The 24,082-nt window shown below is 35.0% G+C and overlaps 5 protein-coding genes across 8 annotated transcripts; 1 reads left to right on the plus strand and 4 right to left on the minus strand.

The window, feature by feature from the left end:
- Positions 1 to 17: 17 nt before the first annotated feature.
- LOC140818075 (probable serine/threonine-protein kinase PIX13) lies at positions 18 to 2,398 on the minus strand. Its single transcript, XM_073177906.1, has 6 exons — positions 2,096 to 2,398; positions 1,633 to 1,949; positions 1,413 to 1,548; positions 1,192 to 1,334; positions 786 to 909; positions 18 to 638 (listed from the first exon to the last, which is right to left on the minus strand). Exons 1-6 carry the CDS (start codon positions 2,193 to 2,195, stop codon positions 181 to 183), a joined length of 1,278 nt encoding a protein of 425 aa, XP_073034007.1. The 5' UTR covers positions 2,196 to 2,398; the 3' UTR covers positions 18 to 180.
- Positions 2,399 to 5,875: 3,477 nt separating this feature from the next.
- Positions 5,876 to 8,218, minus strand: LOC140818105 (amino acid transporter AVT3B-like). Of its 3 annotated transcripts, none has more exons than XR_012114913.1 (3): positions 6,866 to 8,218; positions 6,280 to 6,342; positions 5,876 to 6,188 (listed from the first exon to the last, which is right to left on the minus strand). XR_012114913.1 is itself a non-coding variant. In XM_073177960.1 (3 exons), exons 1-2 carry the CDS (start codon positions 8,147 to 8,149, stop codon positions 6,337 to 6,339), a joined length of 1,290 nt encoding a protein of 429 aa, XP_073034061.1. In that variant the 5' UTR covers positions 8,150 to 8,218; the 3' UTR covers positions 5,876 to 6,188; positions 6,297 to 6,336. The 3 variants fall into 3 exon arrangements, 1 of the variants encoding a protein (XP_073034061.1); XR_012114914.1 differs by having other exon boundaries at positions 5,876 to 6,205; XM_073177960.1 differs by having other exon boundaries at positions 6,297 to 6,342.
- A 996-nt stretch (positions 8,219 to 9,214) lies between these two features.
- LOC140818374 (tetraketide alpha-pyrone reductase 1-like) lies at positions 9,215 to 10,738 on the minus strand. The gene is made up of 6 exons (XM_073178308.1): positions 10,571 to 10,738; positions 10,303 to 10,475; positions 10,037 to 10,225; positions 9,776 to 9,938; positions 9,445 to 9,637; positions 9,215 to 9,373 (listed from the first exon to the last, which is right to left on the minus strand). Exons 1-6 carry the CDS (start codon positions 10,695 to 10,697, stop codon positions 9,217 to 9,219), a joined length of 1,002 nt encoding a protein of 333 aa, XP_073034409.1. The 5' UTR covers positions 10,698 to 10,738; the 3' UTR covers positions 9,215 to 9,216.
- Positions 10,739 to 10,957: 219 nt separating this feature from the next.
- On the minus strand, positions 10,958 to 18,499 carry LOC140818373 (protein NUCLEOLAR COMPLEX ASSOCIATED 4). Its single transcript, XM_073178307.1, has 15 exons — positions 18,096 to 18,499; positions 17,918 to 18,010; positions 17,696 to 17,772; positions 17,238 to 17,290; positions 17,065 to 17,104; positions 16,544 to 16,644; positions 15,851 to 15,933; positions 15,650 to 15,751; positions 15,063 to 15,121; positions 14,788 to 14,962; positions 13,789 to 13,962; positions 12,737 to 12,896; positions 11,807 to 11,864; positions 11,596 to 11,701; positions 10,958 to 11,413 (listed from the first exon to the last, which is right to left on the minus strand). Exons 1-15 carry the CDS (start codon positions 18,432 to 18,434, stop codon positions 11,216 to 11,218), a joined length of 1,818 nt encoding a protein of 605 aa, XP_073034408.1. The 5' UTR covers positions 18,435 to 18,499; the 3' UTR covers positions 10,958 to 11,215.
- A 1,541-nt stretch (positions 18,500 to 20,040) lies between these two features.
- Positions 20,041 to 22,871, plus strand: LOC140818665 (mitochondrial phosphate carrier protein 1, mitochondrial). 2 transcript variants are annotated; one of them, XM_073178711.1, is made up of 6 exons: positions 20,041 to 20,431; positions 20,726 to 21,075; positions 21,164 to 21,207; positions 21,915 to 22,055; positions 22,207 to 22,331; positions 22,453 to 22,871. In XM_073178711.1, exons 1-5 carry the CDS (start codon positions 20,300 to 20,302, stop codon positions 22,305 to 22,307), a joined length of 768 nt encoding a protein of 255 aa, XP_073034812.1. In that variant the 5' UTR covers positions 20,041 to 20,299; the 3' UTR covers positions 22,308 to 22,331; positions 22,453 to 22,871. The 2 variants fall into 2 exon arrangements, with proteins under 2 accessions (XP_073034812.1, XP_073034811.1); XM_073178710.1 differs by having other exon boundaries at positions 20,042 to 20,431; positions 21,915 to 22,129.
- The last annotated feature ends 1,211 nt before the right edge of the window (positions 22,872 to 24,082 follow it).

The raw sequence follows: 24,082 nt of genomic DNA on the forward strand, positions 1-24,082 counted from the left end.
AGTTTAAATATCATCCCTTGAGAAATATAAAACATATATTGTACGACAATGAGTTCACAATTAAATAAATATGGATGACAATATCAAAACTATGGAGTATAATATTACAAGAAGCAGCAGCTCTTCGTTGCAGCTGAAAAGGAAGACTTCGTTCTTTTAACTTGCGCTCGCTAGCAGTGGCTACATACGTTGGGGCAGTGGATACGTTTGATTTACGTCTTGCCTCGGATGAAGTGGGGACCGCAGCTGAAGAGGCTGCTGGCCGCCACCACGTAGATTGATTGGCTTATGAGTAGATCTTACCTTTAGCTGATCTCTAGGTAATGCCTCCGCAGCGCCATCGATTCTTTCCAAGGTCTCCACAATTTCTTGCATTGATGGTCTGTTCTTTGGTTCATTCTCGAGACAATATAGTGAAAGCTCAGCTATTTGCAATGCACATCTCGAGGGATATTTTCCTTCCAACCGAGAGTCCATAACGTTCTTCAACTTCCTCCTGTCAGTTAGATGTGGCTTGATCCATTCAACCAGTTTTTCTTTCCCGTTTGGACGATTTCCGTCAAGTGTCCGTAACCCTGTTAGCATCTCTGCTAAGACGACACCGAAACCGTATACATCACTCTTGACGTACAAATGCCCTGCCCCAGGAACGCAGATCATAGACAAGAAAATAGAAATGCCGTTAATGTGTGTAACCACATTTTGAACTCTTTATTCTGTTGTTTGCTTTCCGGAGCTATTGTGGAAGAAATTAGCTCACAAGTATGAAGTAGCGTAGTGATTACCTGTGGCGACATATTCAGGAGCAGCATAACCGTTGGTCCCCATTACCTGCGTCGTTACATGGGATTTACTTTCTGTTGGACCCATTTTCGCGAGACCGAAATCTGATAACTTGGCGTGGTATGACTGAGAGCAGACGAAAAAGTAAACCAACATCACAAAGATCAGATTATCAAAAAAATTTGAACCATAGGAAATATTTCATTTCTTGCAAGAAAATTCACCACAACAAGAGTGGTTGTCCATGTATAAATAAATATACAATGCACGTGGCACAGAACAAATGATATAAAGAACAGAAATGAAAGCCTATCATAATTATATATATCTTGAAAACATTAACGAAAAGATATAAATGTTACAAAACAAGAGAGCTATAGTGATACGAAGTGTGAAACAGTAGCTTACCCCATCAAGCAATATGTTGGACGCCTTGAAGTCTCTGTAGATTACTTTTCTATCCGAAGCATGCAAGAATGCAAGACCACGAGCTGCTCCGATCAATATCTTAAGCCTAACGTCCCATGGAAGTGGCTGAACAGCGGAACCCCCTAAACCCAAGAATCTAAATCATCAAAAATCCATATACAAATTAGCGGTCCTCCAATTCAAACCATCGACACACTTACTTCCGAACAGATGGTTCTCTAAGCTCCCTTTTGCCATGAACTCATAGACCAGCAATAGCTCTATGCCCTCCCAGCAGTAGCCCAGCAGCTTCACCAGATTGGGATGAGAAAGTCTTCCAAGGAAATTTATCTCGGACTGAAGAATTCATATTGATTAGATTTAATGATCAGAAATCCACAAAATTAAAAAAACACTGGTTAAACTAGGATTGGAAGAGACCTGCCATTCTTGAAATCCCTGGGTGCTTTCCGAATTCAACTTCTTGACAGCAATAACTGTTCTTTCCCCATTTGTTCCCATGAGCCATCCCTTGTACACTTTGCCGAATCCACCTTCGCCCAGCAGCGTATCACTTCTGAAATTTCTGGTGGCGGCCTTGAGCTCTGAGAAAGAGAAGACTCTCAAGTTGGGTTGGGATAACATCTGGCCGGCGGCGGAAGCAGGGGAGCTCATATCATGATCGCTCCCGGAAAATATGCTGCTGTTCCCAGAAACATTAGCGCTCTTGCTCGACGTAGACATCGTTGTAGTCGCCACTGCATCACATCACACACACACACACACACACACCGTCAGCATCAATTTCCATTCACAAATTAATTCACACATAATACATACATATATACACGCGAACATATATAAATATATATATCGGATTAATCAGAAAACATTGTCGGATAACCTGAACTCCACTGGCTGCTGGTGGCGGAGGGCTGGCCCTGGTTAGCGTAGCTGTTAACAATGGCCGATCTACTGCCACTGCGGCTCAAACAAATCCCCATGTGCACGCCACACCAATACAATTCAATCCTGAACTTGAGACCTGTTTATTCAATGGGAGAAGTATATTCATCCACTGATCAAATTTCTTGGATTTGAGCAGAAATGGAGGGTCTGGGAAGATTGTTTCGATCAACTCTTATGGGAGTCGGTCTACGTCCTAGTTCGTAATAAATGGGAAGGCATGAAAACCGATCGAAACATGGCGAGATGAAAGTCAAAAGTCAAAGAGTGTGAACGTAGAAATCATCAAGGAAGACTTGTTCCAAATGTAGTTTTACATCATACAAACGTGATGATTAAGATATATCAATTATATATTTTTATTTAAAATTATTTAGTATAATCTTATGAACCTATTCACATGTTTATGTTAAAATCTATTCTTAACTATTTAACATACATAATTTTTTTATGAAATTGATTTATTTTATCTCTTGATTATTTATTAGGATACAATACAATAATTTGTTCACTTAGAATAATCAAAAATTAGTGTTTGAGTTGATATACGGTTTTTAAAAAAATTGGAGTTGGACTGTTACCACTAGCTATAGATTTTGATGAAACGGAAAGCGTTCGTTCTTACGATTGGTATCAGAGCTAAAGTCACAACTTCGATTCTCGTTATTTACAATGAGTGTAATTATTGTGAGAGATATTATTTGGTACAATAATTATCTCTGCTAAGTAGATAAATCGAAATGAGGTGTTTAAGTTAGCATACAATTTAAAAAAAATTTGAGTAATATCATTATCGCTATGTACAGTTTTTGGTAAAACGAGAAATACTATGTCATATATGGAACCGAAACCGAACAAATGATATTAATATGAATATCTTATGCGTCAAAATTATATCAATATCCAAATTGAATAGGAAAAATTAATATGATTAAAAGCATTTTATTTATTTTATAAGATTAAAGGAAAGATGACAGAGGAAAAGGTAGGCTTTCTAAAATATACTAAAATTAATAATAATAAAACATTCAAATAAAAGATCGATAATCTCATTTCCTAGCTGACTTCCAATTGTGTTTCGTATTGCATTCGATTTTCAAAGTCAAGAACTTGAACACAAACACACACTATATAACTGCTCCGTCTTTTATATTATATTATATTATATTATATTATCGAAAACAATATATTATCGTGTTATTACGATAACTTTAAAAAAAGATATTTTTCATTTTTGGTTTAAAGAAAAAACGAAGAATCATTTTTTTGAAGTTGCAAATACCCTTTATATATATATATTTTTAAGACGATCCAACTCTTGACTCGACTATAATTAATTGTGTTTTTCATTTTGCACCCAAAAGTCTCTTTCCCTTGGCAGGCTCAATTTCAAGTTCATCACTACACATTATTAATTGCAAAAAGACCCTTTATGGTATTTAAAATTTGCTAAAATGGATGAAAAACCAATCATTTAAAGATCTTATAGCTAGAAGCTCCTTTGAAATGCGTGTTATTAAAATTAAAATTATAGACAAGAACCTCATGTCGATAAATATTTCATCGTATATTACGTAGGATTATGTATATACTTGAGACATGGATTATATTAATCAAGAAAGAAAATATATATTTCGATATATTAATATCAATGTTCTAAAAAACGTTTAAACAATGCTTATCTTGCTTAAACTCTAATACGCCCTAAACTCGATTAAGCAACATTTTTTATAACACATAATTTCATTTTTTTTTTATTTTAATGAGACACTCTTTAATTAGATAGTCGAATTTAAAATTATTCTATTAAGTCATACGGTCTCTACTCTCTCGGTTTTGAATTCCTTGGTCAATTGAAATTATTCTTCAAGGCAAGACAATAATTAATTATAAAAAACAATGAAATTATATATAATAAGAAAATAGGGGGAGAGGGAAAAAAAACAATATAAAATAGTTACTTGAATCCATCTCAGCTTAAAAATATAAACAAAGACACAACTTCATTATTTTTAAGAAATATTTATAAAGTGGCTAATCCAAAACGCTTCCCCGTGGAAGACGGAAGTTAAGAATATAATTTGTATTTTTTTTATAATTTTGGTCCTGATCAAAATTGTAACTTCTATGTAAATAGGAAAAAGAAAAATTATAATACTAAAAATATATTTTTTCTTAAAAAATTTATCATTCAAAAGAAAAATTATAATACTAAAAATATATTTTTTCTTAAAAAATTTATCATTCAAATGTTCAAAGTTGGACGTTGCCAACATTTTCTCACTAGCTCCAATCTTGAACATTTACTTAACCTTTAGCGTTAATTGTGACAGCGTTTCTCAAACACAAGTCAATACATGAAAAAAAATATTCCACCACATAAATAAAGTTTGTTGTTGAGCTATATTATTAAAAAAATTGTATATTATAAATTAATTTGAGTGATCCACATTTTACTCATAAAAAATATCATTTTCTAAAAATATAAAATATCAAATTTTTATATTAAAAAAAATTGTATCAACGAACGTCATTAAATATTGTTGTCAAAACAGAATATCTTTATTTTTCTACTTCTATCTTCTTTTTTCAAATTTTAATTTACGGTATAAAATCAAGTTTCAGACTTTGTGTAAAAAAATAACTTACTTAAAAGAGTCCATGAAAAAATATTATTTTTTTTAAAAAATATGATAACTAACTCATCGTCATGAATCATGATGACTAACGTGTGTGTGAGATTTAAAACACCACCGAAATATTCTAAAAATTTGTTCTTTATGCTATACGATAAAAGGCAAACCAAAACTCGGCAACATTGTCCTATTATTACATAATATTAACCGAACTATATCGCATACACACACAGAGAGAGAGAGGCGGATCATATAATATTCCATGATCGGCTAGTCTTATTATTGATGTTGCTATCTAAGCAGTAGCTGTGCACGTGGGACAGGCACACCCTGCGCCACACTTGCAAAAGGCCTTCCCTGTCCCGCCGGAGGCCGTGGCACTGCTCTTCGAGCATGTACAAGGATTGCAGCCGCAGTGTTCCCCGCACGAGCACTGCTTGTGTTCCATATTGTTGGGATCTCCACCCGAGCACCTGCATCCATCCGATTGATAAACTAATTAAATCCACTCCCACCATTCGTGGATAATATCAATTAGCGGGTGTGTTCATGCGTACGTACCTACAAGTGACGCCGCCAGGGCACGGCGAAGGACACCCGCACCTGTCGTCACACGCGGCACCTCTTCCTCTAATGTCCGCCATTACTGTCTTCTTAATTACGAGGCTTACATTCTTATCTGCTACTATATATAAGGAGGCGGTGGTGCTCTCGAGAATGGACGTTTGGCAAAAACGTGGGCAACAAAATTACACTTGTCCAGCATGCACGTCCCGTGTCCTCATTTTACTCACCATTCACCACGTACAAACTAGTTTATATTTATATATGTCTATATCCCGTTACCATTTTCTTGCCTTCTTGTATATTTTATTACACTTCATTGCGTGTCGTTCATCCACACTATGCAAATATTTTTTTTAATCAATTTTTGTCTGCTTCGAACTTTTAACAAATCGTTCCAACATGTTTGCTACACAAACTTTGCACCAATTTTCTGCTACAAGCAATCATTCCTACTACCACTTGAAATAATCCATGAATGACAAACATAAATAAATATAGAGGCGGCAAAATGTATATAAATTGCAATTTAAACCCAACCATTCATCATATTTCATGTATAAAAGGCAGTGGCATTACATCATATTATCAAGAAAGACCGAAATATATATGTTGCTACAAACTGAAGTGTTGTGTGTGCGTGGTTGAATTCAAGTACTGTCAACCAACACAATACCCAAATTCGGAACTATATGTATCTCTCTACTTGGTAACATCAGGGCAAGCCCTGCTAACTGGGTAAATCTTCATCAAATGCATACGCTTTAGTCTCACAAGTGCCACCCGTTTCGAAAGTAAATCCATCCACATCAAGTAAATCACCATTGTTCTCTGTGAATCAGAAACATCTTCAAATCGGGGCTATTGTTTTGCTAAATAATTGGGCTGGTCAATAAAATAAAATAGCAAGAATTCGGTGTACCAAAATGGTAGACTGACATTGCTGAACTCGCAGCCAGTCTGATCGCTATGGTGTCTTTCAAGCCTGATAACGAAATGATTTGATTGTTATTGGATAACCAACAAGTTTAGATGTTAATCTCAATAACAATAAAGGAAAAAAAAACCCAAAAAATCTAACATAGCTTCCCAAAAAAATAGATTGAAATCTGAAGAGACGCATAATCATCTACTACCAAATGCTGAAAAAAAAAATTATAGATGTCCATTGACATATATATGTTTTATGTCCATTGACATATATATGTTTGTCCAACACCAAGTACATATCTCCTTCTCATGGATGGACATCTTTAGATGAGAAAATCAACATGCCTTGAATGAGTTTTTACCACATCTTTCAGGTTTGGTAAAGTAGCATCAAGCCATTGTTTTGTCTACCTTTACATTGATTTTTGACTAAATAATTGTTCCCAGAAGATGAATCAAGTGACAAATGCTTCGATAACTATTGTACAGAGGAAAACTGAGAATTACGTTTCGCCCAAAAAATAATAACAAGTCGGTATACTTATTGTCTGAACTACTCGCAATCAATTTATTCACACCTTGACAGAGAAAATCTCCAGGAGGGAGTACCAAGTCCCCAGAACCCCAAGAAAAACACCCAAGATAATAAGACCCCAATCAGCACTAGCTTGTCTCCAGCTCATGTCTTCCTTGAATGCTAGATAATGGAACAGCGCGGGCAAAACGAACCCAAGAGCACAGCAGGTGCTACTGCCCACCAACGACAAAAAATCAGCGAAATTTGGAACAAATAGTGCAACTAAACTTACAACCAGCACAAGAATCCATCTCATCCACAAGCAGTAATTCCCCGCCCAGAACCTCCTCTCAAACACTTCATAAACCGGGTTCATCATCAATGGGAATGTAAAGAACAAATTTATGCAGAGGCCTAGCTGAACCGAAGTGCTCAACAATCCTTTCCCCATGTTGGCTGTGATTATATCCTTTGTGTTCTCACCAAACGCAAAGTAACCCATCGCTCCAAATGCCCCATACATGGCAGCAATGAAAAGCATGGCCAACCCCAAAATCTTACCAAACTTGGACTTGTCCTTCATCTCCGACTCCAAAGGCAATGCCATTCCAATCCCCTCAAACGAATACACTGCCACTCCTAATCCATAAAAGAAGGTGGAAAGAGTTCCAAACGCCTCAACCACTGGCATTTGCTTCATGAATATCAGGAAATCCTCAACAATCACAACACCCATAGCCGCTAAGTCCACAATATCCGCGAAGATGCTGAGGGGCGCCAAAAGGGTCAGCGATGCAATCGAATTCAAGCCCAATTGAAAGGGAAAACAAGTCCAAATATAAAGGCTCTTGGTGCTTACTCCCCAGATCTTAGGCCCAACCAATAAGGAGGAGGAGGAATTGAAAAGATTGACGAGAGTGTCCGAAATGAAAATGAGATAGCCAACACAAAATCCAGCTTGGGACAGAACGATCATGAAATCAACGGCACATCTGCCAATGGAACCAGAAACAGCGAAACCCAGATCGCCAAAAGAAGCAATCGCATAGGAGGAATCCCCAAGCTTGTGACGGGTTCTGATTAGGAGCATCATCCCATGATAGGTGAGGGCGGCGACAACGAGAATCATGAGGAGACTAGTGAGCCAACCCGTACGCATGAAGGTATAAGGGAGGCCAAGAACGCCGGCCCCAACGATGGATATAAAGACATTTGCGAAAGTTTTGAGCTGAGAAGACAGAGCGTGGGGCTTGTGGCCGGAAGGAAGCAATAGAGGTGTGTCCTCTGTGGGCAGCGCATTCGACGATGAGCCGGCTTCCTTTCCTTTCTCAAACCCCATCACCATCAATAGCTTCCGATTATCGGTCTTCGGCTTTGGGATGATAATGACGGATCTAGCTACGCAGAGATCTTATGCATATACTCGTAATCCGTTTTATAATTTTTTTTTTTTTTAAAAAAAAAACAAATCCGTTTTTATAATTAAAAAAGAAAAAATAAATAAATGACAAAATATTTTTAAAAAAATAAATATTGCTTATATATATTTTTCTAATAATTTTATTTATAAATGACAAAATATTTTTTAAAAAATAAATATTGCTTATATATATTTTTCTAATAATTTTATTTATATCCAAATGAGTAATATCATAGTTTTACAAAAATAGTAAAGAATATAATGTTATTTGAAATGTTGAATTTTTTTTTTATTTTAGTAGTAAACATCCAATTTTTAAAAATTAGTATAAAAGATAAGATCACAAGTTCAATTTCTACTGACGGTCATAATTACAAAGAGAAATTGTTGATGTACAATAATTATCTTCATTTGATTGATCAATTAAAATATGATATTTGGATTGACGTAAGATTTAAAAGATTTGACTTACGTCATATTTAACAATTATAGATTCGGATAAAAGGACCAATGTTAAACCATCCAATAAAATAATAAAATAAGTTTTATAATAATGATACCTCGGAATTGCATTGAATCCGAGGAATGAGAATGTGACAAATCCGTAAAAGCCAGCAATTTGTTATATTTTGATATATCAATAATTATTCTTATAATATTTAATTAAAAACCCCTTTGAATATAACAAATTAAGTAAATCGTGTGTCGATTTTGATTATTTCAAAAATTAAAATCCAATGTAATTATTAAAAACAAAACGATATTGACAAAATGATTATTGTTTATTATATTATCTTTTATTGGGATGCCGATGCTGTAGAAAGCAATGGACTATAAAAATATAAAATACATACATGGCCGGAAATTTAATTTTATTTTTAATTTTTTCCCTATCAAAGTTATAAGTTGATGGGAATTAATACATAAAAAAACACATGCTAATTGATAAGCACTATATTCATTTTTGTTTCGTTATAATTTTTTGGTATCGATTAAGATGAAAGAGTCGAGACAGAGGTTAGATGGCCTTGCTGGATTAATGATTCAACACAATCATCAAACATGTCTTGAATTGATCTGAACTTCATTCCTAAACCCTTCAGTTTCGACACATTGAAATCATAGTATGGTCTGTCCAGTTTCTCGAACCTGCGAAAACGAAAAAAGTTGCAACATCAGATTCAACATGGATTCTCAAATGGTGACGGCAGATTTCTCACCTTTTGGGAATGGGTAGTGCAGGATAGCGTGCTGATAGAATTGATGCCAATTCATTGTTGTCCAGAACAGCTGAGCTGCAAAGATACCGCCCTTTCGCATTCTCGTTCTCAAAAACAACAATATGGCTCAACGCAACATCATCTATGTGAACATATCCCATTCTTCCATGCCACTGAAACTTCTCTGTTTCTCCTGGTGTGTGTGTGTCAGTGTTTTTTTTAAGGAGACAGGAAAAAACGAGAAGTCAGTTACTCGGAATTCGGAAGTCAGTTTTGTTCTAATCATCTTGATCTTAGATTCTTAATCAAGTGTTATGTTATCCATGACTACCTCTGAGCAAGCCAAGTACATCGGCTGAAGTAGAACAAAGAACAGGGGGCAAACAGGGTCCAATCACAAATGAAGGCAGAACAGTGACCAGATTGATTTTGTTGTTCTCACTGAATTCCCACGCAGCTTTTTCTGCTAGAGTTTTTGATATCGCATACCAAATCTAGTAGGAACAAACAACCCATAAAAAAGGCGCATATGTATGAGATACTAACGAAAGCATATATAAAAGATATTCAAGGCTGCTACTTATTGGAATACCTTGTGTTTTTCACACAGCTCCACAGAGCTCCAAGATGACTCATCCAATGGTACATCTGGGTCAAAATCTTCTCTTGCCCTCACTGTTGATGAAGATGAGGTTAGAACCACACGCCTCAAAGCTGGATTTCTTTTGCAAGAGCGTAACACATTGAGAGTGCCATCAATTGCAGGTTTCAATATTTCTGCCTGCCAGAAATCAAAATCAATGCTTGTCTCATGGAGAATATATAGAGTATTTCAGATAGGGAGTATACAAAGCATGCCTCTGGATCAGAAGTATGATGCCCTAAAACAGGTGAAGCAGTATGAAACACTCCAACACAGCCCATGATTGCTTCATCAAAGCTGCCTTCTATCATCAGGTCTCCTCTCCCGAGGCGAAGCCTTTCTTTTGCTCCATCCAGCTTCCACAGATGCTCTACTTTCTTCTCATCTCCTGATTAAGAATTGTAAGAAAAAAGTAAATACCATTAATATAAATATAATACCATATGAGCAAAGTTATTCTTTCAATTATGCAGTTGATTCCACCTGGATGTCTGACTGCTCCAATAACATGATAACCAGATGAAAGGAGGCGCTTGATCAACCATGAGGCTAGAAACCCAGCTGCACCAGTCACACACACTTTACCCTTCACTTCAGGCATCTGATTCATTCTCCTTTTGTTGTATTAAAAATATTGTTATATGATATGAAATTCTGTTTGGCGAAGCCAGGAATAAAATTTATACACCCTTCAAAGCAATGCAAGTACTAGAGAAGGTAGGTCATCTGATGTTTGTGTCTCATTAATATACAAAATATATATATAAAAAAAAAGGCAACAAGGTTGGAGTTGAGGTTAAACCAGGTTTACAGGTATTAGGTAGGCAGAGAAGCCAAAAAGTATGACGATCATCAATGTGCTCAAATTAATGAAACATAACAAAACTGTATAGAGTTGGTTCTTGTTAAATAAGAATTAATCTCATTATCTGGTTGAATATAAGCTATTCTAGCACAAGGATATTTCCTCCTACAGAGGAACTGTAAAACAAAAATGGCAAAATGGTCAAATCGTCTGCTATGAATCTTTTCGTGCCATGAGACGAAAGGTAGCTGCGATGGCAGTGGTAGAGAAATGGTAGATCAAAGTTTCTCTTTGCCACTGTGCAAATGAACGTAGCCATATAATCAATTTGTTCGCAGCCGTTTTGCAGATTTATCAATGTGATCTTCAGATATGCTGATTGCTTGGTCATTATCATTCATCGGAATAGATTCTGCATCCTTAAATTTAAATGTCCAACCAGGAAAGTCAAACTCTGAGAACAAAGATGATGGAGTTGTTTTGTAAAACGCCAGTGGTACTTGTTTGACCCTTCTTCTTATCTGCAACAAATATGAAGCTTTAAATTGCTTACTGACTTAACCCCAAGCAGAAAAAACATTTAAAAGAGAATAGCACTGTAGGTCAAGTGAAAACGAAACAAATAAAGATAAAATAGTTTGGATAAATTTAACTAAAATGAGCACATCACGGGGTTATCTATCTTTCTCCTCAAATAGTTTACCTCATTATTAAAAATTGTTGCATATGAGCCAGAACTAAAGTCTTTAACAGCAATTTCTGGAGCTCTAGCCCGGACAGCCAAATCATTCTCAAGTGACAAAACAAATCTAATCACACGAGAAGAAAATCAATTAATAATTAGTGCAAACATAAATGTAATATGTTACAGTCAAACAACGTGAAAATATTGTTAATAATTCCAAAGAGCATACCTTGAAACCGGAGGGCAATAATGATAACGAAGATTATCAATTTCCCAGAGAGAGCTACCTGTCCAATAATTGCCACATATTTATCATTTTAGTATCTTATTAACTGAGAATCTATAATAATCAGATTAGAGTCAGGGAGCTGGACAAGATTGAACTAGGTGGCTAGTGCACTCAACAAACCTATTTCCATTTTACAACTACCTACCTGTGAAATAAAAACATATAGAAATGTTCCAAAAAGTGTAAACTGAAGTATAAATATGGCTTTTCTGAGGGGTAAAAATACATGATTTCAAGGGAAAACTCGAGTTATATAGGCACATCTCATGAAGCAGAACTGAACTTCTCGGACATTATACGGACCCCTTTTGGTACAAGATCCTTAAATTGATCGACAAACTACTGGAAAACCAATTCAGAGAGAAGAACAAGATGCAAAACGGTTTTTTATGATAGCGCACAGGTCTGACTATAAAGAACACTGGTTTTGAAGCGTAGTCTCGAAATGTGATTTTATACTTCAATTAATTGAATTCCTTTGACTATTTTTTCCCTTCATTACACAGAACTGTCTGGAAGATGAAACTTAGGTCCATCGTACTCCGAAAATTTAGGACACTTCCTTGGCCATGTCGAACAATTTTCTGTATATCTTTTTTTCTGGAGAATTTTGTCAGGCCATACCAGGGTTGTATCCATATCCAAAATATATTAAGACATAGCACAAGATGATTCAAGAAATCCATGGATTACAAATCATTGACTTTAATGTGGAAATAACAAACTGACTCTCACTCCAAAAATAATGCTTGAAGAGTGAACATAAAACAACGGGAAATAGAAGTAAATGGCATGTAATAGATAACAATTTACTTTAGGAGAGTTTATTTATGTGGAAAGATAACCAAAATAGAGATAAGTAAAACTTACGCATAGCATTAGTATCTTTGGGATCACTTTCCTCATTTTTAAAGTGATCAAATCCTCCCTTCCGGTCGAACAACACCTGGATATCGCTGCATTTTTCGGCATTTTTCATGCTCTCATTTTCTTCTTCATAATTTCCTCTACCGGTTCCAGTACCACCCTCCTAAATGATACAGGTGTGTGTCACCAACCATTCATATCAACACATACAAACAATGCACAGAATAGAATAACACTACACATCATGCTCTTTTGCAACGCAATGATCTAAAGGATCTTTTTACTGCAACGCAGAAAACAGTTTCGATATTGAATACTGACGAAAGCTTAATAGTTGACGTCTCATTTCTTCTTGTCAAAGATGAGGAAGGATTCTAAGGAAAGTCTATCACTCTTAAGACATGCTCATAATGCAGCATAACATGACTACACAAAAAAACAAGAGGTCACTTGATCATGGCCAGAATAAATCCAGAAATGGAGGGATGAAACTGCTTTGAATACCCAGAGTATACAATATCATATAAGAAGTAATTATAGGAATACCCAAGTTGACTGTGCTATATAGAGATCGCATTTTTCTATCTTGGAGATTCACATATTTTATCAGATGTATGATCAAGGATTAATCGATAGAATCATGATTTCTAGGGATCCAGCAATTTTATAACTTTATAAGGACCACCAAGTCAGTCGAGAATTCATTTTAACCAATACCTTCCTATCTCACCCAAGAGCAAGAAACACGCTAAATTTTATGCCAATCACTTTAAGATATAACACAAATCATTTATCATCTGCATGATTTACTTCGCATCATTTTCATCAATTAAAAATTAAAATAAACAAAAGTAGCATTCATATTGTGAGGCTGAAAGAAAGCTTATACAGAATCTAAGAATGTTAAGTTTCTTGAGAATTAAATGATCCATTGCACATGCCATAAAATTCCAAACACTTGTCAAGGCAAAAATATTACTTTACACCATGTTCAAATCCCCACCTTATGAATGATTTAAAAATTATAGCCTAAAAGGAAATGATTGAGTTCTTACCCAATGAAACAAACAGTTAATTGAAGGATGCCTCACTAGAAGATTGTGCACCAAAGCAACAATAACTAATGCTCCCGCAGGAGGGACACACAGTGCTAGTCTGCTCAATTTCTTACAAAAAGCAGCAGCCAAATATGCTGGAAGAAGTGACGATTTCAAGCATGAATCCAACAGCTGAGAAGAAGTTTACATGATAATGATAATTAGCACAGGACAGACATCGGACAGTAAGCCATACCCAAAAAATGTAAGAGCAAGATATATGATATGTAGTCCATATTGCAAAATTTCAAAATATTATCAGCAAGCAAAACAGAATAACTATGTAAAAGAAAAATATGCAATAACTATTCACATCCAGTCATATTTACGAAACCATGCTGACAACTTTGACAAATACTGCCCGAAATTGCAACCCGCTAAGATTTGTGACAATGGAATCAAGATATTACCACGATACCCTATGAAATTTCGTCATTTTTTTGTAAGGTTTGTCTTGTCACATGACACCTGGGTAAATTATGTTTGCTGGTAAAGAGATCTAAGCCTGAAATTCGATACTGGTCATTACAGCTTCGAACAATGACTGCACGGTTGGATATGAAGGATACTAACTAATATAATATAACTTCAGTCCTTTTCAACGTTTCTACACTCTTGCACGTATGAAAAGCTAGCAGCATAATTAACAAATCAAGGTGAGCTTGGATACAAGCACTTGACACAGAGAAGGGCTTTCTTAAATAAGATGCTAAAATAAAGCATTATTAACTGTTAAATATTTTAATGATCAAAATCAACTGCTATTTCTACCCTTAAATCATATTATCAACTGTGCTTATTAATTATTATTGAACTCAAATTGCCAACACTGGCACCGTGTAAAATTCACATGAATACATATTGTTTTAAATATTTAATAAGAACTTAAATTGCCAACACTGACAACATGTAAAATTCACATGAATACATATTGTTTTAACATATTTAATAAATTACCTGAAAGAACTTTGCCCGGTGTTTGGCCATAAATATAGAGGGCTCCAACAGAGCATAAAGCTTGTCATAGAAGTTGGGATATTCAATACCGTGTTGTGTCATGAGAATATACAAGCTGCTTAGGGCCATAACACTTATGACACCCCCAATGTCATATGATCGCGTCAAGAAATCGCTACACATTCAGAGTTGAGAAAAAATTAAAAAAGCTTTTGAGCAGAAACAAGTTAATAATCTCTTGAATTAACGCAATCGTGAGATTAAGTAATATTTACCATAACATTATGGGACTAGTGAGATAAGGGATGACAGCCTCATGAAGGGTCACAAGAACCTAAAGTTAAACGGCAGGACATGAGAGAGCAGATAATGTAACAGGGATACCTCTTCCTGAACTAACAATTAAATAAAACAAGACAAAAATGAGGCCAAACTTGCAAATCATAGATTAAACAGTTCACAGTTAATTACCAAATGCTGACACTTCCCACTCAATTTATCTTGACCAAAAAAAAATCACAAGAACTTAATGAAAACATTTCACCAGAAATTTGAACAAACCAAATTAAATTTTTTAAAATATATTTTGACTTTTGAGTCCTAATGAACACACACACTTTTTGTGGAAATCCTACTGAATAACAAATTTAAAAGTAGCTCACTCAAAAAAAATCAAGTTTTAGGCTAGATGTTGCAGATAGAGTTCATTAACCTTAAGACAAAAATGCATATAAGTTTGAAATACTAATTCTTGATAACAAAAACTTCTATCAAGTCCATCTTAGACAAGCAAGTGTTTAGTAGCATGCATATCACGAACCAAATCCTCAGTGAGTCGTGCACATAAATATTGAATATTTACCTCCTTGTATACATCAAGAGGTATGGGCAATCTAAGAAACGCTATCCATGCTTTTGTAAATTTCAGTTTCATTTTCTTCGAAACAGTCCTTGAAGGCAAAAGCTGCAAAATAATCCCAAATAATTGATTTTTTTTTTAGAAAAGTGAAGTTAGTTATCATTTGATACTGGGACTTCTATTCAACATTTTCTCAAGATATACCTTATGGTTAGGCTTTCGAGACTGGGAATTACTATCTTCTCTTTTGGTATTTTCTTTGCTATTGCTTCTCCCGATAAAAATGTCTATGGCATAAAGATAATGACATACAAAATATTGCTGTCAACAAAATTAAAAGTATAGGCTGATTAAATGAAAGAATAGCAGATATCCCATAAGATTAATGGGATAAACATGCAGGGAATATCTGTCATCTTCGATTTGTGACATGATGTCTGACGTCAAGATGCGCAAATGGGAATTAAAATTAATAATATGCATAGTCAGACCATTGAAACATGGTTCAATATTTCTAGAGAAACCAAAAGCTTAGAGAAAAGCAAGAGTAATAACTACATATTCACGTGTATAATGTAACATACGAGGCATCATGAGCACATGTTGGTTTGATAACATTTTCTTGCAACCAAGGTAGAAAAGCACATGACATATTTCTAATTCATAGAGAAGGTCGTGGAGGTGATTTTGAATGATCTTTAGCGGTACTTGAATTTTCCAATCAATCAACAAGGGAAGTATGACATTAGATGCAAGAAACAGTGGCACTCAGATATATTATCTACAACTTATGACTTGAGAAGCAAACTATGGAGTCCATGGAGAAGTCAGATTAAGATGATAGAAAAAAGGATACATGATGAGACATTAGTATACATGACAGCAAAACAATATTACCCAAATCAGTCCACGCCTCCAGATCTAAATTTTCCCCTGAAGCTTCCAACGGTGGGATATGAGATAGAAAATAATGAATCTTGTAAATGGAGAGATCCATGCTACGATGCAAAAGGAGAAAAATAAAAAATTACTAAACCATGAAGTTATGTTTCACTTTGTCACAAAAGAAATAAAGTCCTTTGGAAGGGAAAAAAGGCATAGTAATTGATTATTGCCACACATGCTAAAAAGTTGATACTGTCTGACAGCAATTTCATTTTCTCAATTCTGGTATGGATCTCATAAAGGTAAACAACCAAAAGTGCTCGTCATTGAAAGTTGATTCAAATCTGCCTATAAACCAAGTTAACACAACAATGTGTTCTCAAGGGTCAAACAACATCCTTTAATTACGCTCTCTTTCAACAGCCTAATAAGTCAATCAGCATGGTTCAGCACATCCTCAATGAAAACTGATCATTGAATCATATTCCAGCCATTTCTAATTATCAGCTTGAAATCAATAAAGAATTACTGACCTGGATGTCACATGGCTTTGATTCTCAACAGTTTTGTCTCCTGCAGATAATAATAGATTTTCAGACTTACACAGAAACCGTGTTTACCTTGAAGAATGAGAAATGAGCCCCATGGTTATAAAATGAATACTAATTCCATTTTCATTGACAATCCCCATATAAAAGAGAAATACCTTTTTCTTCCATGGTTCTAGCGATCTTGTCCAGACTGATGTAAGTAAAATAACTGTACAAAAGGAAGGTGATTAAACTAACAAGATGAACAAAAATAACTATGTTCAAAAGCAGCAAGCTTCTAATAATGTCTATGTGGCTTTGGTTAAAAAAACACTAACAAAAAATAGGCTACAAAACAGAAAATAACCACGCCCAAAAAAAAAACACACATGTCACTCGAATGAAGTACTTAAGTCTCGCAAAACCAACCGATCCACCACTGATTTACATGTTTCCCACAAAAGAGTCAGGGAGTTGTTCGTAATGATGAGGGAAATAAGCAAACTAAAATATTTGGGCCAGCGCAATGTGAACGTAAATGAATCGTCTCGATCAAGCATCTCATCATAGTTAACATAATAGAAATATATGTTAAATTGCTATGGTATGTACATCTTCATCTCATGGAACATACCAGACATCTATGAAATTGAAATACTTCGTGGTAAGCAAATCCAAAAGACTATCATCGATGCCCAACATAGAGTGAACCTGCAAGTGTGGAATGAAATAAATAACCAACTAACCCGGGAGCACCTAACATCTTATTACAATAATGTTCATTGCGGCACAAGAAGGTGCAGAAAAAAAAAGAAACTCGATGTAACAGCAATGGATGGATATCTCCCAAACTAACAATGGAATGGAGAAGCTTGTGATAAATGGCAGAATGAAATTTCCCAGCGCTGCGCACTTTCACAAAGTCCATAACGGCGTCCAGAGCAACTTCCTGGATTAAAAAGAATCACAAATGCATCAACGGACAATGATTTTAAGGACAAGAACGAAAACAAACGTTGAGAATAAAATTGTACCCGAAGAGCGTCGTCGGATTTCGAGGAGACGAAGACGTCGCAGAGGTTCTGGACGAAATCGTCAAACTTGGAGCGCAGCCAGACGCGATAAACAAATTCTGGGTCGGGATTGGATTCATGGGAAGGATTTGATGCAGGGAGGAGCGGGAGCAGAGGAGTGAAGAAGGACTGGAGAGAGAGGAGAGATTCGAGAGCGTGCTGAGGCGGGGAATTGGGGGTGACGAAAGTGAGAAGAATGGGGAGGTTGTTGATGTGAAGCCTGGAAGTGAGCAACTTCTGGCCCAGAATTTTGAGGTCCGCTAGACTATATTTGTCTCTCTTCTTCTGCTTCGACGCCATGGCAGACGGAGAAGAGGAAAGGCGGGCAAAACCTGAGTGGGTTTGGGGTTTTAGGTTTTGTTAATTAATTATATATGGTTTTTTTCTTTTTTACCAATATCACATCGATTATAAATAAATTTAAGAATAGTGGAGTACACGAGAAAAATGATTTAATAATGTATGCACATACATTTATTATATACACGCATAGATATATATATATATATATATATATATATATATATATACACACTTCTATACTAATCTATACTATTTGTACTATTCTATTCTATATATTAAATGTGAAGACATGATAATAACTACCTAAAGAGGACGTCAACTTTTTTTTTCCAATTTTACCTTTATATGATATTAATATTACATTTTTTTTAAAATTTCAACACACGTTTATTTTTTTTTTTATTTCAACCATTCAAATATCAATTTAATCCCTCCATAATTTATTAAATTTCACTTTATTCCATCGATAATGATAAAAAAGATTGTACACACGCATCGCGTGTGCAGAATAACTAGTACATAGAGAAGATCATTGATCTACATGTTTAAGGAACCGAAGGTGCTTGCGAACGGTTCGATTAAAATTCGACTAATCAACCTCGAGTCGAATTCGAATAGCTTGTACATTTAATTTGAGTCATGCTCAAGTTTTAATATTTGTATTTGAATAGATCACGAATTTTTCGAATAATAGTTATATATGTTTGTGTGTTAATAGTGTTCAGACTTCAGAAGAAAGTCATGTTCTTTGTCCTTGGTCTGTGCCTGGTCTTCTTCTTCTGCGTTGAACGCCTTTACAGTTTATGTACACATACTACCTCACACCTTGTTTTCAGCTCCAGTGGATTATGAGCCTAAGATTTGCTCAAACAAACTATAAACAAAAGAAAAAAAAAATTATCTATTTCAAACGAAATTCATGTCTTAATCTCGATTTATTTGATTTACCTGAGGTAAAATTTCATATTGTTACATTAGATGTTATTATCTTGAAACTTAATATCTGCACGCCGATGTTCTCCAATTCTGAAATCGTGAGTTTTAATTATTACAATATGTCAAAAATATCTTATGCCAATTATAATATAAGAAAATTCATCATACAAAGTTCAACTGGAGAAAAAATTCAGCATAGTTTATTCTTCAAATACTATTATCTATTGTCATAGTTAACTTATTTGTTAATTTTTTTGTTGTCATAACGAGGAGGGTGTTTGTCCAGGATTTGCTTAAATACTTTGGCCATAACAATTTTATCTCTGAAAGTGCGAGATTTATTTTTCTGATAATGAAACAAAACTTAAAATACAATATTTTAATATGAAAAAATGTACCAAGTATTTTTTTTGCTTTAACATGAGTTCGTACACGCACTCAAACATGGTTTTTTTTTTCCCTATATCATGTCAATAGATATAAGGCACTGCATCCATTTTTTTATTATATTAATTTTTTAATTTTTATTTTTTTGGTAGTGAATAATAAAAAAATGTAGTAGGATGAAAGAGGCCCATTTATAAGAGCATCATTTGTCATGCTTGGCCCAAACCAAAACAAATTAGGGCTAAATATATCCGGGTTATTGTACCCATCCGGATCCGGGTCGGGAAATGTTATTCAGTTGCGAGGCGCAGAGAGCAAGAACGTGGGCATGATCAGGAGCATGAAAATCAATTTTCCAAACAAGACTGCGGGAACCTACCAGCCAACCCCTTGAAAATTCGCCTCAAAGACGCTAATGGAGCCTACCCATTGGGCGTTCGGCTTCTCTTTTGCTTGTTATCTGTCCCAGAGAAATGGTCTCTGCGTGTGTACGTGAGTGAAAGATCCTCAAACGTGTTGAGTTTTATCGCAGAGGAAACATGAATAACAGGCGTAGGGTCGAGGAGTTTACGGCTGAGTACTATGGTGTGTGTGCTGCTGGAGGTATGCTGAGCGCTGGGTTCACCCATCTCTCGATCACCCCACTCGATGTCTTGAAGGTTAACATGCAGGTCTGCTTAGAAATTGTCGACTCGTCCTATTCTCGTTTCATGTTCTTGTGATTTACATTCTTTAATTTGTTTGGGTGTCTTAATTTTTGTCCGTCGATGTGTGTACCTTGTTCTTGGTATCCGCTTTGCTTTTCTTTGTAACTTGTCGAAGTTGAGATGGTTTTTTTTTATGGCATTTAACTGCTTACTGGGATGTTGCTTACAGTTAATTAGAAGTTAGAACAAGTTCTTGAATAAGGATGTTTGTTGTCTTAATGATAATATGTTTGCTGCCGTACCATGTGTATATTACAGGTGAACCCGATCAAGTATAGCGGCATCCTACCGGGCCTTACAACTCTGTGCAGAGAAGAAGGTGCCTCTGCTCTTTGGAGAGGTTGGTCTGGGAAATTTTTTGGATATGGTTTACAAGGTGGATGCAAATTTGGTCTTTATGAGTATTTCAAGAAGCTTTATGGAGATGTATTGGTGGATCAAAGGAAGGGGGTTATATTCTTCCTCAGCAGTGCGTCTGCTCAAATATTTGCTGATGTCGCCCTTTGTCCATTTGAAGCTGTCAAAATTAGAGTTCAAACTAAACCAACTTTTGCCAAAGGCTTAACTGATGGATTTCCGAAAATTTATGCCAATGAAGGAATTTATGGGTAATTTCAAACACCATTAAGGTGGACATTTTACTTAGGGGTTTCGTTGCGCCATGCTGATTCTGTTATGATTCTTATTTGGTTGCAGATTCTACAAGGGTCTTCTTCCACTTTGGGGCCGTAATCTTCCATGTATGCTTTGCTTAATGAGCTTCTCCTTTATCATTTTGTCAAAATGTGCATCTGAGATAGTACGCATTGGCAATTTGGGTGTATCCGTTTATTAGATTGATTATTTTGGATTATGCATTTTATCAAAAAAATTCAATTAGGTTAACAAATCTTATTTGCTCATATTCTGTATTTATGAAACTCTTTGCAATCGGTGGATGTTTCCTACTTACCGAAACAACTTTGTGGAAACTAAAGAATGTTGCGAAGAGTTGGTGCATTTTCTTGCTTAGTTATTTTAGCTCGCCAAAGTTTTTGTTACGCCTGTGCATGTACTGTGATTCCTGAAACTCTATCAACTCTTTATTATTTTAGGAGGATGAGAGCTATGTATTATAAGATGTCTCACCTTTGATCCAAGTTTTCCAGATGTTTCCTGTTGTTAAGACTATGGATTGCATATGTTGAGATGAGCTATAATTTTGTCACTTTTTTTGGCAAGGATTTTCTTCTGTAAATTAGACACAAACTTGGCCTGCCATTCTAGCCAAACTACGTTTATTGTGTATAATTACATTGTACATGTATGTGTAATGGTGTGGAAGATAAACATAACGAAAAATATTTCTTTGAAAAGTCTTTGGTCTAGCCTTATTTCTTCATGGTATCACATAATCTGTTAACCAGTTAAATTGCTTAGTTTTGGAAATGATTACATACTTGGGCAGTTTCAATGGTTATGTTTACAACATTTGAGCATACTGTGGAACTGATGTATGATAACATTATACGAAGAAAGAAAGAAGATTGCTCAAAATCTCAACAGCTTGCCGTCACATGTTTGTCCGGGTATACAGCTGGTGCTGTTGGTACGGTAATCTCTAATCCAGCAGACAATATTGTTTCATCTCTTTACAATAAAACATCTCCAACTGTGATGCAGGTATTGAATATGAGTTCCTTGTGATGCTTATTCTTCCTTATTTTAGTGGCATATGGTCTTATCATGGTTTGTTTCAGGCTGTGAAGAACATTGGGCTTGTCAATTTGTTTACGAGAAGCCTTCCAGTTCGAATTGTAATTGTGGGTCCAGTTGTTACTCTGCAGTGGTTTTTCTATGACAGCATCAAACTATTTAGCGGCCTGTAAGTGACTTAACATTTTCAGGTTTCGGTACAATGAGAAAAAAGTGTCATTTATCAGATTGTGATATCCAAATGATGTGTTTTACGAGTGATGTGAGCTTCTAATGTTGGGAGTTTTCAGGCCGGCAAGCGGAGGGCTGAGAAAGCATCTGAAAGACACGGAGTTGATAGGATGCTAGATGATGGAGAGTTTCTTTGGATGATTCGCAAAATGCTGCATGTATGCAAAATGATGACGGTGGCAGTGGTGGTGTTTACCGTTTGGTTTGTTGGGCTGGATTGGAACTCTTAGCAACTCATTATTCTCCATGAAAGTGCAGTCAAATCACTGATTTCTTTTGAGAAAACCATGTTATACGTATGTAGATATATTACTTGATGTGCAAATGCGAAAATGGGTGGAGAAGCAAGGCCGATGTTTTGATATATTCTCGAGTGTTTTAGGGAAATGTCGGGAAAATTATGTGTTGGGATATTAAATTTGAGAATGTAACCTACATTTTAGGGGGCGTTGAAGATATAAAAAAGCCGTTTGGACTTTTTTTTATGTAAATATTTTTTACGAAAATTTGTTTTATTAATCTATATCTATACTATTTATTAAGTGTGAGGGCATTATACTAACTACCTAAAGAGGACACCAACTTTTTTTTCCCATTTTACCCTTACTTTTGTTTTGTTTTTTTTTTAAATTTCAACAAACACTTTTATTTATTTATTTTTTCAACCATTCAAATATCAATTTAATCCCTCCATATTTTTTCAAATTTCACTTTAGTCCATCGATAATAATAAAAAAGATTCTACACACGCATCGCGTGTGCATAGTAACTAGTTTTAAGAATAAATATGTAAGTGTTTGAAGAATTATTTTACTAGAACGTTTTTAGAATTGAAAAAGTGATTGGATAATTATTTTAAAAGAATGATTTTATATTAAAAAATCATCAAGACATCTTTGGGTAGTTATTTTATAAATATTTTCATTCTCGTTTAATCAGTATTTTTTTTATTCTAAAAACATTAAAAAAAATTATTCAATTAGTTAATTATTCTTTACAAAAGAAGAATATTTATGAAAAAAAAATTCAAAATTTTTATCTAAACACATAATTAAGATTATTTAGTTTACCGAACATTAAAAATATTTTTAAAATACTTGTGTTTAAGAATATGAAATATATAATCTACATTTCTCAATACGTCTATTTGGAATGGTTTTGCAAGAGAGTATGTCTCATATGAGACCGTCTCACGAATCATAATCTGTGAGACGGATCAACCTTACCCATATTGACAATAAAAAGTAATATTTTTGTATGGGTGACCCAAATAAGAGATCCGTCTCACAGATACGACCCGTGAGACCGTCTCACACAAATTTTTACCTTTGCAAGAAGGGTAAAGAGAAGGTTGGTAGAATGTATTTTTTTAAATAGTTTAATTTTTATTTTACTGTTTTGATATCACCCGCTTTCATATTTTGCCGATTAGTTATTTTTCAGGGAAACAAATTGATAAACCTCTAATAATATTTTTTATTTTATATAAAATAAAAATAAATATATTATTGTGTCGGCTTCATATGATTTATTTCATGTCATTTGAAGAATGACAATAATAACAATATTATCCACCGACAGTGCTTTGGTAATAATAATAAAATTGGGTATGCTCCAAAATTTTGACATAAACCTCTTACAAACCAAAATAATTTTTTTTTGTTAAACGTATTTATTTTTAAAAATAGA

This window comes from Primulina eburnea, chromosome 17 (genome assembly GCF_022965805.1).
Source record: "Primulina eburnea isolate SZY01 chromosome 17, ASM2296580v1, whole genome shotgun sequence".
NCBI classification, from domain to species: Eukaryota; Viridiplantae; Streptophyta; class Magnoliopsida; order Lamiales; family Gesneriaceae; genus Primulina; species Primulina eburnea.

Coding starts and splice junctions, on each gene's coding strand:
- LOC140818075 (XM_073177906.1), bottom strand. CDS start 2,195: ATGGGGATTTGTTTGAGCCGCAGTGGCAGTAGATCGGCCATTGTTAAC. Junction 1,950..2,095: donor CAGCAGCCAGTGGAGTTCAG/GTTATCCGACAA, acceptor GATGTGATGCAG/TGGCGACTACAACGATGTCT. Junction 1,335..1,412: donor AGAGAACCATCTGTTCGGAA/GTAAGTGTGTCG, acceptor TCTTGGGTTTAG/GGGGTTCCGCTGTTCAGCCA.
- LOC140818374 (XM_073178308.1), bottom strand. CDS start 10,697: ATGAATCAGATGCCTGAAGTGAAGGGTAAAGTGTGTGTGACTGGTGCA. Junction 9,638..9,775: donor TGTACTTGGCTTGCTCAGAG/GTAGTCATGGAT, acceptor CACACACACCAG/GAGAAACAGAGAAGTTTCAG. Junction 9,374..9,444: donor GCACTACCCATTCCCAAAAG/GTGAGAAATCTG, acceptor TCGTTTTCGCAG/GTTCGAGAAACTGGACAGAC.
- LOC140818373 (XM_073178307.1), bottom strand. CDS start 18,434: ATGGCGTCGAAGCAGAAGAAGAGAGACAAATATAGTCTAGCGGACCTC. Junction 17,105..17,237: donor TAGAACCATGGAAGAAAAAG/GTATTTCTCTTT, acceptor TATTATCTGCAG/GAGACAAAACTGTTGAGAAT. Junction 14,963..15,062: donor ACTAGTCCCATAATGTTATG/GTAAATATTACT, acceptor CTGAATGTGTAG/CGATTTCTTGACGCGATCAT.
- LOC140818105 (XM_073177960.1), bottom strand. CDS start 8,149: ATGGTGATGGGGTTTGAGAAAGGAAAGGAAGCCGGCTCATCGTCGAAT.
- LOC140818665 (XM_073178710.1), top strand. CDS start 20,300: ATGAATAACAGGCGTAGGGTCGAGGAGTTTACGGCTGAGTACTATGGT. Junction 21,208..21,914: donor TTGGGGCCGTAATCTTCCAT/GTATGCTTTGCT, acceptor ATACTTGGGCAG/TTTCAATGGTTATGTTTACA. Junction 22,130..22,206: donor CATCTCCAACTGTGATGCAG/GTATTGAATATG, acceptor GGTTTGTTTCAG/GCTGTGAAGAACATTGGGCT.